The 18,201-nt window shown below is 36.1% G+C and overlaps 1 protein-coding gene across 15 annotated transcripts in view; it reads left to right on the plus strand.

The window, feature by feature from the left end:
* LOC145678400 (CREB-regulated transcription coactivator 1-like) overlaps positions 1–18,201 on the plus strand; it is a 783,526-nt gene that overhangs the window by 444,539 nt on the left and 320,786 nt on the right. For 14 of the 15 annotated variants that reach the window (XM_081748495.1, XM_081748498.1, XM_081748486.1 and 11 more), the window contains one exon: positions 14,437–14,751. The exons of the other annotated variant lie outside the window; for it this stretch is intronic. In XM_081748495.1, coding sequence (XP_081604621.1) covers positions 14,437–14,751 — 315 coding nt within the window. The remainder of the gene's footprint in view (positions 1–14,436; positions 14,752–18,201) is intronic. 15 annotated transcript variants of the gene reach the window in all.

Here is an 18,201-nt window from a genome sequence, read left to right on the forward strand (position 1 = left end):
GTCGGCTACATCTACAACCACCGGATGTAATAGAGGAATAATATCAAAGAAAGAACCTGCTCCTGAGTCCATATATATAAAACATTTCTCGCTATTCCTTACAGTTTTTGTTCTGTGGCGAAATGTTGAAACCAAAAATCGTTAATTTGAATCATTTCCAGTTTGAATAGAGGATTAAGGGAGGGTATAGAATCTATTCTTGGGACGCTGAATAGATTGCATAAGAAGTGCTTCTCAATATCTTTTCCAGTTCTTGCTTTATGAAAATCAGTATTGAAAACAGAAGTATTATAGATTGAACTACTTCCGGTTCCGATAGTGTTGCAGGTTGTGATAATGTTCCTCGCTGTCTATTACTATTTTTGTTCTATGGTGTTAAATACTGAAACCTGAAATGATTATTTTTAATTACTTCTGGTTTGAGTAGAGGGTTAATGAGAAGACAGGACCTGTTTCTGGAGTGCTGAATCGATTGCAAAATCCGCATCTCGATATCTCCTATTGTTTTGGCTGTAATAACTGACGAGAGACGAACGGACGGACAAACACGTTCTGTAAGACTTCCGACACTTATGCATAGCATAGTTTGAAAATCTATAAAAAATCAGGTCATATATCTTGTATGTGATTTTACAAAATGAAACTAGACGAGGACATCTTTTTCGATAATTGAAACTAGAGAAAAAAATTCTTCGAGAAGAGAAACGAGATGGAACTTACAAAATTTATGTAAAGAAACCCTATTTCTCGTGTCGACTGGTGAACACCACTATATCAAACGTATTTCTTGTTATAATGGTAATAGTATTCGAACTGTAATACACAATAGGCTTCAGTGTTTGTCAAAATTGGAGAGTGCGTCTATTATAGGACATTCCTTAGGTTTTTCTACAGTCAATAATTACTATTTATATAACGCTTATATTCTATTGCTATAGTACTTAATCACTGTTCACGGTAAACGTTTATGCTTATTGTGTTACATTGCTCTAGTTTCCAGGAAAATGTTTACTTTATGCAGTGGCGGCGTAAGACAAACTGAAGCCCGGGGCCAGTCAAGTAGATCGGGGCCCCTTTTCGAACAACCGTGATATATACACTTCTACGTTTGACATTCATTTACATAACCATTCTTTCTCTATACTCCTCCCCCTTTACTTTTGGTGTGTGTGTTTAGATCATTTTAATCTGGGATATATTAAACAAATGGGGGTAACATTCAGAACCCGTCTCTATTTTTCAAATGCTTAGAACCGCCTTCAGGCTGGTATCTAAGAATAAAACTGGACCAGGCTATCATTGCATATTTTTTCTTTTTTATTCATTTTCAAACAAAGAACACGATAGAAAAAGGATTAAGGATACAAGTGTAATGGAAACTATAACCCACGACAAAAATAACATAATCTTAAGAACAAACAAAACGTAACAATCAATAATCGTACACATATATTAGCTTAGTATCAACGCGTACTATAATTAGATTGAATAATGGAAGTAATGCTCCTAACAATACATTTAGAGTCAAACTTACGTACGGATCGTAACAATGAGCTGATATTGCAAACATTGCAAATAATAATATAACCGATGCGATTTCTAAATATAAGCTCTATGTTTTACATAATATTTTTGTTCGGTTCTCGCCTTTGGTGTTTCTCCTGCACAATTTCTCATATGGTTGTTTATTCATAGTTTCTTCCTGTCGGAATTTACGCTAGATGGATTTTATTTGATTAGATTTTTCTTCTACAATTAGCCCCATTCACTTTAACATTCGGTTTCTCTCCAGTGATCATACATAATACTCAAATACTTTTTTTTTTTTTCCGAACTATCCTTAAATAATGGATAGAATAGATTTCTCCCGTGCGTGTCTTCTTCATTCACCTTTTACTAGGTTTCTCTCCAGTGATAATGTACGGTCTATTTAGTCCTACTGCTTTTGCCGAAGTATCAATTAATAGTTAAGCACTAGAATATTTCTCTCTTGCTTGTCCTTTTTACTATTGTTTCCAGATTATACACTTGTTTTATGATTATATTATTTTGTATTTAATAGTTCAGTCAGGTTTATGTTCTGTCACTTATCACTATTTCCATTACCACTTATTAACGTACGTTTACAGTGTTACAATATATTATAGCAAAAGTTCAATCCAAAGTGGACGCTATTTCATTTTTGATAGAAAGAATGGCTAGGTTCGTGAATCTTTCTTGACTCATTGTGGAACGCAAGTGTGGTTTTATCAATTTCATTTTGCTCAAAGACCTTTCACATAATACGACAGATACAGTCAGCGTTGTCAAAATCTGAAGAACGGTTGCCAATCTTTAGTAAATTTCAATCCCCCATTCAAGATACATATTTCAGTATGCCTTGTGGGGAAAAGTGAACGGATTAGTACATCGTAGTGAACGGATTATATAATCCTGAAATAGTTTTAAGCCATCCAGGTCATTCGGGTAGAACAAAGCCAAATCATAGCAACATGGTTTTAGCCCTTTCTTCCTCTCATCATCTAGCAGTTGCACAAAGTTGGCCATACAACATAGGAATACAAGCCTGTCTTTCAGTTCATGCATCTGAGTAAAATGATCCTACATTTGTTGTCTCATCTCATCTAGAATTTCATTGATAGGGTGCTTCACTTCAGAATGTGCAGTCAGGGGTTCATTCTTTGCTTCTCCAGGCATGCATCTCCTTCTTTTACTGTGTGTACCCACACTTATGTTCCATGCCCTGCAACTTCCTTCAGCTGCGGATAAGATTTGCTTCCCCAGCTCAAGTCTCCAGGTATCAATGGTGTCAACTAGGCTCTGTAACTGAATAAGAGTTTGATTGAAACTCATATCCTGAGATTGAAGGCATTTTTCGATCCGATCAATATATGAGAGATCTGCAGACCAGAAATATAGTAAAGCGATAAAGTTAAATGACTGGATGCCTGCAAGAAGACCACCACTATCTCCTCTAATATGAAGCGTTTCAATCGAAGTGTCACTAGATCTTCCAACAGATTAATTACTTGATCCTATTGACTAGAAAGTGCCTTTAAAACTTTCTGCTTTTGAACCCCATCTAGTGTCAGTTTCATGTTTCAGACCAATCTTTATATGATTTTCCAGCACATTCCATTGGAGAGTAGATCTAGGGAAGAATACCAACAAACGTTCCATTGCTCCAAAGAAAGTGACCGCCAGAACGTTAACGTGCTCAGCATGTAAGCCACAAGGTTCAATGAATTATTGTTAGCAAAAACGAAAATGGTCAAAGGACTTATATTCCGTATCAAAGTTGGAACTCTTGTTTCCTTATTGATCATTTTCTTCACTCTAAATTTGTGGGCTGAAATGTAAATCATACGCCAAAATAAATTAAAAAAAAAAAAAAAAAAAAAAGCAGAAATGGGGAAAACAGCTATGCAAAAGGGTTTCGGTCGCTAGAAATTCGACTTGTAAAGGACAAAAGAAAAAAAGACAGAAGTGAATCAGCGACTATAGCGTCTGCACCGAAGAGCTTTTAGTTAGCAACATAATGCTAGTACCCTAATAAAGTATTATGTACCCCTTCTTTCTACCCTTCTATTGAACTGATATACGAATAAATAAATAAATAAATAAACAGTGATATTTTAGGAAGCAGGCTAGCAGACGGAGCCCCATTACTTGTATCGTAAGACCTTACAATGTAAACAACACAATATACTTTGACTTTCATTTAGGGGGCGCGGTGGCTCAGTGGTAGAGCGTTCACCTCCGGTGCTTAGGGTCCCTGGTTCGATCCCAGCTCGCGCCGTGTCGACTTTGTGGTGGACAAACACCGTGCTCGTGGGTTTTCTCGGGGCTCTCCCGTTTCCTCCCACTTTCTTCATTCCACCATTTCACTCATCTCATTATCACCGTCTCCTTATTCTAACCGGCATAACCGTGGGACGTAAAACGTAAAGATTTTTTTGACTTTCATTTATTATATTTTAATCCAAACTCAGCTTTTTCCTTTAAATTTTTCTCTGAGGTTATTGATCAAAGTGAAACTTTTATTTTATTCGTATTTCAATACACTTACATTGTTTCTTTTAAGTTTCTTTGGGGCCCCAAGAGAGTGAAACTCTTATTTTATTATTTTTTTCACCTACATTCAAATTTTTCTTTAATTTTCTTGGAGGCCTCAAGAAATTGAAACGTTTGTTTTATTTTTCTACCTGCATTCAGCCTTTTCCTTTTAAAATTCTTTTAGGGCCCCCAAGAGTATGAAACCTTTACTTTATTTTTCACCTACATTCAAAGCTTTCTCCTTTAAATTTCTTTGGGAGGCTCCAGGATAATGAAACTTTTATTTTATTTATTTTTAATCTACATTCAGTTTTGTCTTTAAATTCCTTTCGAGTCCCCAAGAGAGTGAGGCCCGAAGCTTTTAGCTTATACGGAAATCAAGCATTGATTAGCTTTATTAGAGTGATATTTGTGTTGTTTCATGCTTTATTTGGTGTAATATTGATTGACAATTAATTGCGTTTACATTTAGGGAAGGTATGGATTATAAGCCTTGGCGGCCCTTCTACGGTTCATGCTAAAAAGATTCCTTAGTAATTATTTTTTACTTACCGTCGGGGGCCCCCAGAATGTGGGGCCTGGGGCGGGGGCACCGCTCACCCCGCCCTTACGCCGCCACTGCTTTATGTGAGTTACGGGAAAGTAAAAAAAAAATTTTGTTGTGGTTTTTTTTTTAAAAATGACCGAAAAAAAGGAAAAATGGAAGAACGAAAACTGGTTACTAACCATCCCTTTCTTGACAATTTGAAAAGATATAAGGCAACGTCGTACAAGCATTGATGGATAGGTTTTGCCAGCGGGAGAATTGTCCGCTGACGTTATTTGAGTGCTGTTTTGCGGTTTTTGGGGGAAAGGGTTTGAGTTTCTGAAACTGTATAAGAGGATAGTGAACCGAGTATACAAGATATCACCGTTTCAAGCGATTCCACCGAAATCCAATTTCCATGAGGATTGTGCAGGATCCTTTTATCAGGATCTGATTATTGTACTTGGGATTTAAACTCCTCGACAGACGCTGTGTTAATATTGTGTTTGTGTTCAGATATAATTCCGTAACACGTAGACCCATTAATATACTTATTTGGTCACATATTTTTCTAAAGCTGATGCACATAGTAAGAAGTCAGTGCTTTACTTGAATTAAGGTATCTAACTATTGAGGTAACGAAAAAGTGGAAGATAATAAGCAGATTTAATAGAAAAATAATAGACTTCAAAAACTAACAAAAACCAGGGAATGAAATATTTTCTTCAAAAAAATCAACAACAGCGCTAAAAGTACAAAATAAAAGTTGCAAATAGCTTGAAAATAATAAAGCACTTAAAGCAGAAGGTAATTCATTGCTATTTTATATTAAAAAAAAGAAAAGAAAAGAAAAAGAAAAACCTGAAGTCTGTAACTCCATGGCCTCATTCACAAAAGCTCTCCACCGACTTCTGTCCTTAGCCAACTGCATCCAGTTTCCACTTTGTATTCCTTTTTCTGCGCCTAGGTCTTCCTAATGGTCGTTTTCCGATTGGTCTTCCAGCTAAGACTCTGAAAGTTCCTATTTCCTTCCATTCTGCCTACGTGACCTACCCACCTGAGCCTCCTAGATTTGATTACCGTAACAATGTTCGGTAAACCATACACATTATGTAGTTCCTCGTTATGAAGTTTCTGCTATTCCCGTTCCTCCTGGGTCCGAATATTCGTCTCAGGATCTTGTTTTCAAATACTTTGTCTACGCTCTTTCCTCAAAGTATGCGACCATGTCTCGCAACCATACAGAACAACAGGCATGATTATCGTTTTATGTTTTAGGCTTCAAATTCCTCGACAGAATTCGCGACAAGAGATTTTAAACTGAATAATAACACGAATTCCCTGCTTTTAGTCGACATTTAATTTCTTCGTGAATATGGTTTTCGTCTGTTAATATTGATCCTAGATATTTGAAAGTATGCGCTGTATCGAAAGTGTTATTTGATATTTTAACGCATCTGTAATTTTCCGTGTTACAATCCCGACAAACTTCCATGTATTTAGTTTTCTCAGCATTTACTTCTAAATCCATGTCTCTGCAAGCATTTGATAAGATTTCTGCATTTCTTTCTATTGTTCTCCTATCATCCCCTTTTAAATTTACATAATCTGCATACGCCATAACCTGGTGAATACCATTCAATTCTAGGCCCTTATTGCTATCTTTGAATTTCCTTATAGCTTATTCTAGGACGAAGTTGAATAATAATAATAATAATAATAGTGACAACGCATCTCCTTGTTTCAGGCCATTCTCGACGTGAAAGCTCGTGGACAAAAATTTTCCTACCCGGACTTTACTTTGGGATTCACTTATACAAATTGTAATTAATCTAATTAGCTATTTGGTATTCGAAATTCTGTAAGAATGTTGTAAATGCTTCTCTCCTAACCAAGTCATAAGCCTTTCTAAAATGAATAAATAGTTGTTGTACCGGGCTTTGTATTCCCGTTTCTTTTCGAGTATTTCTCGGATAGTAAATATTTGGTCGATAGTTCATCGGTTTCCTCTAAATCCGCGCTGATACTCTTCAATAATTTCATCTGCGTATGGGGTTAATCTCGCTAATAGAATGTTTGAAGGGATTTTATAGGATGTTGACAAGAGATATGCCTCGATAGTTATTAGTCAGTTTTGTCGCCCTTTTTATGAATTAAACAATGATTGATTCTTTCCACTCTTGTGGCAGTTCTTCCTTGTTCCAGATAAGGAAAATAAGTTATGTATCTTGTTCCACAATTTTTCGCCCCCAGCTAAAATTAACTCAGCCGGAATTTCGTCTAGAAGATGTGGGCTTTTTTAATTTCTTTTTAGCGATTTCTACTTTTATTCGGTTAACTTCTGGAATATACGGTTCTGCGGTATGTATTTCCCTTTCTCCACGCACGTTAGTTTTGGGTTGCGTGTCGTCAAAGAAATCTTTCTATTTATTTAAGATGCTATCTGTGTCAGTGAGAACTATTCCGTCAGCTTTCTTTAACATATAAGCACAAGGTTGATAGCCTTTCTTAAATTCGTTGAATGGCTTATATATATATATATATATATATATTTATACATATTTATTTATTTATATATATATTTATTTATATATATATATATATATGGCTTATATATATTTATTTATTTATTTTTTATACTGTTATCTTTTTCAAGTTTCTCCTTTTAGCTTTCAAAAAAGTCGTGTTTATTTGTTCTAAAAGTTTTGGAAATTTGCCGCCTGATGTCTACAAGAGTTTGTGTAGTTATTTCTTTCGGATTTTATAACCAACGTAATTTTGTCTGTTTTCTCTTCTCTGCCAGTTTTATTTATTCCTGGTGGAACCATTGTTTGTTCCTACGTATTTCCGCATGTCCCAATTTTTCTTTTGCTAAAATTTTTATACTGTCTTTAATTTCAATCCAAGTATCCTCAACACTAGTGCACTCCGAATCTTCTAAAACCGAGAATCTATTATTCGAAACTTCAATCTGGTATTCCTCTTGTACCTGGCTGTCTTCTAATTTCGTTAAATTAAATCTCTCCGTTTCTAGACTTTGCATATTTTTTTTATTCAACGATAATCTCTTTCCTCATCGCTGCTACCAGTTAGTGGTCAGTATGACAATCAGCCCCTCTAAACGACCGAACATCAATTGTGCTAAATTGTCTTCTATCTACTAAAACGTGATCAATTTGATTGTTTTACCGTCTGGTAAGGTCCAAGTGTATTTATGAACGTCGCATTGTGGGAATTTTGTACTCTTCACGATAAGGTTTTTGATATTGCAATGTTCACGAGTCCAACACCGTTGTCAGTACTTTCCTTATCCAGACTTTCGTTCTCTATAATCAGTTTGAAAATATCATCTCGTCCTACATTCTCATTGAAATCCCCTAACAGAATTTTCATATGGCATCGCGGGAGTTGGTCAAATATCCGTTCCACTTCTTCGTGAAAACTGTGTTTTACACCGTCATCCTTATCTTCACTTGGGGCATGTACATTTAAAACAATAATATCATGCCACCGATCCTTAAGAATAATAAAAGGAAGTCTGTCAGTAACAAATTCAACTCGCTTAATTGCCGATATTATTCGTTTGTGAACGAAAACCCTGTTCCTAATTGGTGATTTTTATTTCCTTCCCGGTAAAAGAACGTAAAATTTCCGGAATTTAGTTCCATTTCCTTCCCACCTAACTTCCTGAACTCCTACTAGATCCATCCTGTATTTTTCTAACTCACACGCGTCTACCATATAAAGACTTCTAATATTCCAAATCTCATGTCCATTTTCTTTTGCTGAGGTCGTGCCAAGTTATCTGTCGTGGTCCGAGGCTTCTGTGAATCTTTCTGAACAAGTTCATTTTTTACAGGATGAGGTTGTTAGTCCCACCCAAACACCCAAGCTGGAGGACTACTGCTTGTTGTCTGTCCGCGACGAGTTATTCAGTATACTCACATCTAACTTCTAACCTCTATATGCAGAGGCCTTCTCCTCGATCCACAACCTGAGGACGCATCATGCCGTGGTGACAGGAACCCACATTACACAGTTCGAACTCTCTACCAAGTCAAACAAATTAATATAAAATTAGTTTCTGTAATAATTTATGAGACAGTAATTTGTTTGGTTTGACATTGACTTATTACATTGATAGATATATGCATATACAGGGTGCTAATGAACTAGACTGACAAACTGAAACAGGAAATAAACCTTCATAATTACGACAAAAACACAATAACATGAATTCATGCAGGTGTTTGTTTCTAATTTATATTTCAGCCAAATGCTGCTGGAACTTTTTATATTAATTTCACTAGACCCTAGAGTTTCTGCTAGTGTGGTTTTACTCTACGTCATTTCTGCACGGCTAATTAAGCGTAATTTATTGATAGGGTATGTAGTATTAGACTAGTGTTAGCCCCGAGATGAGAAATTTCTTTTTAAATTCGAGACGAGATGAGAAATGTGATAATTCTCTTCTCATTTTCGAAACTAGAACCAAGACGAGACGAGAAATTTCAGGAGTCTGGTAGGCAACTCTAGTTCCCAGTCTCAATTCTCAAACTCTGTTTTAGTGTTACATGAATCATAGCATAAAAATCATAAATTGATAAAATTATTGTACAAACACAATGAAGATCACTTATTGATTTTTTAAAGATACGCGAGTCATTACATCATATACTCCAATGATAAATATGGTTTGAATGTTATATGATTCCTTTCATGAACCTTTCGTTACGCTGAAGGATTCTCAACTTCTAGATGAAATTAAGACCAATGAATATCGTTTCACAGTATGAAACTACGAAGACTTCCAAACTATCCGAATACAATAGTCAGTCTTCGAAGTAGTCGGCTACATCTATAACTACTGATTGTAATAGAGAAATAATATCAAAGAAAGAACCTGTTCCTGACTCTATTTAAAAAATCTCGCTATTCCTTACTGTTTTTGTTCTATGGTGATAAATATTGGAACCAAAAATCGTTAATTTGAACCATTTCCGGTTTCAATATAGAGTTAAGGGAGGTATAGAACCTATTCTTGGAACACGGAATCTATTGTAGTAACGGTGCTCCTCAATATCTTTTACAATTCTTGCTTTATAAAAATCAGTACTGAAACTAGAAGTACTGTGAATTCAACCACTTCCAGTTTCAATAGAGTGTTACATATTCTGATAATTATATATATATATATATATATATATATATATATATATATATATATATATATATATATATATAATATTCCTGAGACCCTGAATCGATTGCAGAAAAATGTTTGTCGCTATATAGTACCATTTTTGTTCTATTGCAATAAATCTTGAAACCTAAAATGATTAATTTTAATTACTTCTGGTTTGAACAGAGGGTTAATGGAGAAGACAAAACAAGTTTCTCGCACGCTGAATCGATTGCGAAATCCTCGTCTCGATATCCTACTGTTTCTGCTCTGATACCTGACGACAGATGAACGGAAAAACCTATTTTATGATTTCCGACACTTATGCATAGCGTAGTTTGGAATCCTAAAAAATCAAGTGAGGAATTTGTATATAAATTTGCAAAACGAAACCAGACGAGGATATCTTTTCCGATAATCGAAACTAGAGAAAAAAAATTCTTCGAGAACGAGACGAGATGTGTCTTACAAAACTTACGAGTTGAGACTAACAATCCTTTTTTCTCGTCTCGTCTCGTGGACGGCATTATATTAGACACATTTATTATTATATTGCTAGTAGTATTCGGTATTCGATCTGCGTTGCACATTAGACTTAAGCATCTATCAAAATTTGAGAGTGCGTCTATTACAGAAAATTTCTCTGGTTTTGCTACAGTCAATAGTTAGTATTTATATAGCGCTTATTATCCTATTTCTATAATATTTAATGAGTATTGAAGGGAGATGTGTATGCTTGCTGTGTTATTTCTCTAGTTCCGCAGGAAATATATTCACTATATCTGAGTTACGCAAAAGTAAAAGAAAAGTGTGTTGTGGAAAAAAAATAAAAATTGATAAAAAAAAAAAAAAAGCTACTAACCATCAGATCTTTTTCTGGGCGTTTGGAAAGACAAGGAATCATCGTACAAGCATTGATTGATGGTCCATGTATGTAAAAGGTGTATATATATATATATATATTCTTATTTTGATGTGGGGAATAAATTTCAGTTTGTCGGTCTAGTTCATTAACACCCTGTATATATATATATATATATATATATATATATATATATATATATATATATATATATATATATATATATATATATATATATATATATATATAGTCATTCTGTCATTCTTTGAAATTCTGTCATTTTTAGTACAGAACAAAGTGATCTATGAATCTCAAGATGAAAATTTTACTTTTTTTTCCTCTTCTATTGTAAGCTTGTAAATCACAAATTTTCTTGTTCATCTGGCTATATATGAACAAATCAGTCTTACCGAACTGCAGATATTTTCCTTTTTCTTTCACATTTTTTTTCAAGTCTTTCATTTTCGCCCACCCTTCCAATTCGTTTGACTTTCTTTGCTGAGAGGAATCACATTCTTGTGAAGAACTGTAGATACTGGACACGAACGTTCTACCTTGTCAAAAACATTTGTGAGTTTCTTGGTGAAAACCAAATACACACTCAAATACAACTATACATTCACACACTCCTTTCCGTCACACTCAACGTGTGCAAACAAATACTAACAAGTATAAGGTTTCTCCAGAAATATTTACAAACAATTTAGATTAATTATATAACTCTGAAGAGAGATATTAGAAAATTTCAGTTGTAAATTTGATGTATACAGTCAGTACACGTTTTTCAAGCGAGCAAATATAACTTCATACTACTACAGTGACAACTCGCTGCGTTTTGTTGATGGGAGACAACCATTACTGTCTCCGTCTGCCGTGTCTGAATGCCGTTACTGTATACTCAAAACTCGCCATAAAAAATGGATTCGATTGACCGCTGATCCAAAAATAAAAGACTTGTCTTAAGGACAAGTCCAATGGAAAAATAGGCAAACGGAATAGACGTTGAACACTCTGGAGGAACCAATAGTGTTGTAGAGAAACCATTTCCAGTCGATATCAAATAGGACGGTGGACCGGCACCTTGAGACCTGTGGGTTTACGGGTAGATTGCGGTAATTAAACCATTCCTTTATATAAGAAACATCACTGAAATATAATCCTGGGCCAAAATAACAAATAAAGACTGGAATAAGGAGCAATTGAAGAGGGCACTCTGGATCGACGAATCTAAATTCCAACTATTTCCCCTTCTAATGTTAGAAGTTCGTGTATTGTCATTTTGAAGAGCAGTTTCATCCCGACCGGGCAATACCTACAGCAAGGCACACAGAAGGTAGCGTCACTGTTTGTCGATGTTTTACAGACTACCAAATTAATAATTTAGTTCGAATTAATGTAATAATAGACAAAAGCATGTTTCACAACGCTTACGTAAGGCATGAAATTCCAAGAGGAGCTCGGATTTGGAGCAGTAAGTTTGTACTACAACAGGATTACCCTCCAAAACATTCTTCCAGACTATGCAATAATCATCTGCAATGAAAAGAAGACGCTTCCATTACCAACAAATGGAATAGTCACCACAGTCACCTGATTTGTTGAACACTATTTGTTGAGTCGTTCTGTTTAATACATACAAGGTGTCTCTCTTCTTATAGTTGCTTCTTGCAAAGTTTCACTTTACTCTCTCTTTTAGTTTGTGCGTTATAGCGTTCCTATATTTTTCAGTGATTAAATTATTAAAAATACACGCCAAGGGCAGTTCCAGTGATGATTTAAATTGCTACATATTAGCAACATGCTAAATATGTCTTAGCATTTTTTCTAAGGGTTAGTCACTAATCCTCAAAATTATTTTTTTATTTGCTTTTTCCTTTCCTTCCTTGTCCGCTCTTTTTTTCTTCCTTTGTTTCCTATATTCCTGTGTTCCTATTGTTCCTGTGCTTATTCTTCCCCAATGAAACAACTGAAGAACCTTGCCATACTACAGTTTCTTATACTATGTGATGAAAAGTATCCGGACACCTGACTGAAAACGACTTACAAGTTCGTGGTGCCCTCCATCCGTACTGCTGGAATTTAGTATGCTGTTGGCCCACCCATAGCTTTGATGACAGCTTCCGCTCTGGCAGGCATACTTTCAATCAGGTGCTGGACGGTTTCTTGGGGAATGGCAGCTCATTCTTCACGGAGTGCTGAACTGAGGAGAGGTATCGATGTAGGTCGGTGAGGCCTGGCACAAAGTCGGCGTTCCAAAACATCACAAAGGTGTTCTATAGGATTCAAGTCAGGACTTTGTACAGGCCAGTCCATTACAAGGATGTTATGGTCGTGTAACCACTCCGCCACAGGCCGTGCAGTATGAACAGGTGCTCGATCGTGTTGAGAAATGCAGTCGCCATCTCCGAATTGCTCTTCAACAGTGGTAAGCAAGAAGGTGCTTAAAACATCAATGTAGGCCTGCGCTGTGAGAGTGTCACGCAAAAGAACAAGGGGTGCAAGCCCCCTCCAAGAAAAACATGACCACACCATAACACCATCACCTCCAAATTTTACTGTTGGCACTACACACGCTGACAGATGACGTTCACCGGGCATTCGCCATACCCATACCCACACCCTACCATCGGATCGCCACATTGTGTACCGTGATTCGTCACTCACACAACGTTTTTCTACTGTTCAATGTCCAATGCTCCTTACACCAAGCAAGGCGTCGTTTGGCATTTACCTGCGTGATGTGTGGCTTATGAGCAGCCGCTTGACCATGAAATCCAAGTTTTCTCACCTCACGCCTAACTGTCATAGTACTTGGAATGGATCCTGATGCAATTTGGAATTCCTCTGTGATGGTCTGGATAGATGTCTGCCTATTATACTTTATGACTCTCTTCAACTGTCGGCGGTCTCTGTCAGTTAACAGACGAGGTCGGCCTGTACGCTTTTGTGCTGTACGCGTCCCTTCACGTTTCCACTTCACTATCACATCAGACACAGTGGACCTAGGAAGATTTAGGAGTGTGGAAATCTCGCGTACAGACTTGTGACACTTGTGATACCCAATCACCTTACCACGTTCGAAGTCCGTGAGTTCCGCGGAGCGCCCCATTCTGCCTTTTCACGATGTCTGACTACTGAGGTCACTGATAATGGGTATCTGGCAGCACAATGCACCTAATATAAAAAACGTATGTTTTGGGGTGTCCGGATACTTTTGATCACATAGTGTATAACGCAAGCTGTGTTAGCATTTTCACTCAGCATTGTGTGCTGAGTATTGGCTATGCATTGAGGTGAGTTGGTATTCACCAACATATCCCAACGCCTTCCAGTATTGCTGCACATAATATGCAGGGTTCCCACGCGTCCATTGTAAACCTGGAAATAAAAGGGTGTCGTGGAAACGCTCTGGAAAGGACATGGAAAGCAGAAAAATGGTGAAAATCTAGGAAATGTCCTGAAATTTTTTTATGAACTGGAAATGTTCTAAAATTTATATTGTATAACAATTGTTAGAAGTGTATATATATAATTTCCGGAGCTAGAACTTTTAAAAGTAAAAGATTATATATACTCTTATTTTGTATTAATCTAAATTTTGTTTCCTGTTTTCCATTGGGGTGAAGGTTGACCTTTTCTGGCAATACATTTGTATTTTTTTGTGTTTCAGAGCATATTCTATTGTATAAACCAACTGTCCTATATTTTTTGAATGTTCTGCTGGGAGGCCTGCTTTAGTGCATAAAATGCATTACGCGGTACACTTCCATACTCGCGGTAATATGGGGTTATTGTTATTTTTCGTTCTAGAGTGTGACGCTGGACAATAGTTTACCTTTAGAAGCGTTCGGCCAAAGTCATTATATTTATCAGTCCCCACCACCACAGCAGCAGCAGCCGCCATCACAGCAGCAGCAACAACAACCATTACATCAGCAGCAAGGAGTGCAATCCCAGTCACAGCCTACGGTGCAGCCCCAATCACAACACCATCAGCAGCAACAAACAGCTCCTCAGCAATCGTCTCCCCAGGCTCAGGCTCCTACACCACCGCAACAACATCAACAATCTCCACAGCCTCAGTGCAGTCCCCCTTTGATCTCAAATTCTCAGTCTATTCCAGCTGTAAGTTTTTTATTTAATTTTTTTGGTTCTTTTGAAAATCATTGTTTATGTTTTATAATTATTGTTGTTGATTGCTGTTATGAATGATTATTTGATGTATCTAAACTATATTACTTATTACGTATATGAAGGTAAAAATCATTGGTTATTTTAAATTAAGAATGATTTTACAGTGTGCGTAAAATAGCTTCCTCGTGTATAAACAGAGTGAAATGTGATGGCATGCCTTAGTTGTTCAGCTTATTGTGGGTTTGAGAACACATTTAAGTGATCGTAGAGAGATAAATTCATGGTCTGTTTTTGTGCAATGTATTTTATGTTTTAGCTGCATGCGTAACATATGAAATCCTATTGATCATTTGTGATTTATTTTTAGTTTAATCATTAGGAATGGTAACCATGAACCAATAAATTAATTAATAAATAAAAAGTAAATAAATACGAGAAACAAGCTAATTTATAATGAATCTAATGATTGCAAGTAGATCAGTAGTATTTGTTTGAGTATTACTAATAGCGAAAGAGTAGAATGGATAACTAATATTATAACCGAGAAAAATATTTTGCTTAGTTGTCTGTTTTAATCCTTAAGAGAACTGATTTTCGAGTCACGGTATTTACATACTGTCCCTACAGCTTTTTGTAAGAATTAAATTATTTTATTCAAAATTCCGATTTCAAAGAAATTACTCTATTTTATTTATTACGTAATTAAATATTTCAGAAAAATAAACATACTGCTGAGCAAGACTGCACTTATTTAATATGAAAACACATTTACACGTGTCGTTTCGATCTTCTAGCAAAGATCCTCATCATACGTACACTGAATGATACAAAAACTACTCAAGTATATATACACAATTCATCTCCCTATGTGCTCTCTCATTGGCCCGTTCAAACAGCCAATCAGAAACGTGGAAATTATCTGAACTGACCAATGGGAAAACATAACGTTCTACAAGAAAGAAACAACATGGAGCAAACAAATATAGAGAGATGTATGTGAATTAATGTATTCAATGGTTATCAATAATATTTCTCCATTCTTTATTAAGTTTACATCCCCTTCCTTTTCTATCCACCAAGCCTCTTTCCATTTTTTCTGCCACAGCCTTTCTTCTCTTTCCAGCATAATAACTTCTTCCCAGTTCACATCATGTCCTTTTTCTTTTACGTGTTTAAAGATCGCGTTAGTTTCTCTGCCATATTTCACATCACTTTTATGTTGTTTAATTCTTTTTTTTCAATAATTTCCCAATATATTTCATATCTCCCCAATATATTTCATATCACAATCCTTACAATTTATATAATAAATGACACCTTTCTGATCTCTTTTTTTTTTTTTTCTCCTCCCTTTGCTTTTGACCATGTCTAACAACGTTCTGCTACCTTTTCTATACGCTTTGACCCCTAGCTTTCTTAACATCTTTTTTTTAAAATCTTGGTATCTTCTTCTAGCCCTACAATGCCTTTCCATACGCCCTCATTTTCCTCCTCAATTTTACCTTTCCCAGAGACCACAGATGCTTTAATAAAGAATGGGGAAATATTATTGATAAATACAGAAAAATGTATGTGAATTAATTTATTCAATGGTTGTTTGCTCCTTGTTGTTTCTTTCTGGTAGAATGTTATGTTTTCCCATTGGTCAATTCAGATAGATTTCCTTACAATCAGATTGGCCGTTTGAAGGGGCCAATGAGAGAACAGATAGGGAGATGACTTGTGTGTATATATACTTACGTAATTTTTGTATCACTCAGTGTACGTCTGATGAGGATCTTGGCTAGAAGATCGAAACGTCACGTGTAAATGTGTTTTTATGTTAAATAAGTGCAGTCTTGTTCAGCGATGTGTTTACTTTCCTGATTTTATTTGCAAGACGTATGACTATGATTGTGTGTCAGTGTAAATATTTCATCAAGAGCTCTGTAATTAGAAGGAAAAATGTAATTTACTGCTAGGGAAGTTTTTCTTGGACTGTTTTCTGAAGATCAGTTTAATAGTTTTGTTCTTATTTCATGTATACATCCTAACGATATTGTTTTGTTTTATAGGTAGTATATTTATTATATTTAAAAATATCTAGTATTACCATAAATAATATTGCATCAGTTGGGACAGGCTGTACCCTATATGGATAAAAGAAGCTGCTCGTTTTGAAGTGCAGTTTTTTTTTTTTTTTTTTTTTTTTGTGCAGAAGTGAAATGTAAATTGCGTAAACAGTCGTGATTGAGTGGGACAAATACGAAAAACGTGTTGCTCTCATATCAGTACATAAGCTAGAGAAGGGAAAACGGGAGATTTTCAAACGCTTCTGAAAGCTGAAAATATCTGAGATATTAGTCTATCACACTATCGAGCGGTAAACTGAAACTGTGAAAGATGATGTTAGACAATAAATACCATGAACAGTGCAGACTCCAAAGTTCGTGAAACAGAAATGGCGTGTGCGCGAAAAAATCCAGTATGATTACATTCAATGAGTAATAGCTCATGAACTGGAAATTTCGTAAATGTCTTTGCCGCTTATGTTAGAGTGGTACCTGGGAGTGCAAGCTTACAAATGACGTGACACATTTCCACTAAGACGTTAAAGTATCAGAGGATCATAAATTACTTGGGGAAGCGCTGTGCAGCAAGGGGCCACTGATGAATGCTCTTCGTGGATTAAAAAAAAAAAAAAAAAAAGTGCACATTGCTCAAAACGGCAGGGTTCTTTCTACAAATTCAGAAAGAGGGATTAGTTATGAGCTCACTACCGAACTACATTTTTTTTTTTTTTTTTTTTTAATCAAAACATCAATTATAGTATACCAGCAGACTGTCTTAAGATGCATCGATGAAGAATTTCGATACATCTGTCTTTCATGTTCGAGTCTCTAACTTCGAGCGAAATTCAGCACTCGCCCATAAAGATAAGAGCACTTAAATGTGGTCGGAGGGGAATGGTGCAGGCTGCTTTTCGACATCTGGTTAGCCTTCTGGTACACCAGACTTCAGTCTTGTAGACCACCACTTACGGGTTGTTCTGCAGTAAGTAGCTGTCGAGAAAGTGCACAACAACATTGACAGTTCGAAGCTTTCTCATACGCATGCAGTAATGGACTTTTCTTTAGAAACTGCATAATTCAATTGATAGGAAACGATACAGTTAAGGCTTGTGAGCGTGCAAAAGTTTTTTCTTTCTTTGGGAGTAATTAGTTTCCTGTTCACTATGTATTGCTGTAAGATATACTTGCCTAGATCATGTTAGATAATAACAAGGAACACCCGCGAATTTGAACAGGAGAAACCGGATGAAATTTTCTACATTAACTAGTTTCAGGTGGCTGAATCCAATGGTTATAGTCTTTCCATGCAAAATCAAGCAGTAAAGCAGTGGCAGCGCCAGTTCGTGAAGTACGGGCCAATTTTCTAGACAAGATATGAGTGGAAACGGGA

This window comes from Thermobia domestica, chromosome 2 (genome assembly GCF_964235325.1).
Source record: "Thermobia domestica chromosome 2, izTheDome1.hap1.1, whole genome shotgun sequence".
In the NCBI taxonomy this organism is placed as follows: Eukaryota; Metazoa; Arthropoda; class Insecta; order Zygentoma; family Lepismatidae; genus Thermobia; species Thermobia domestica.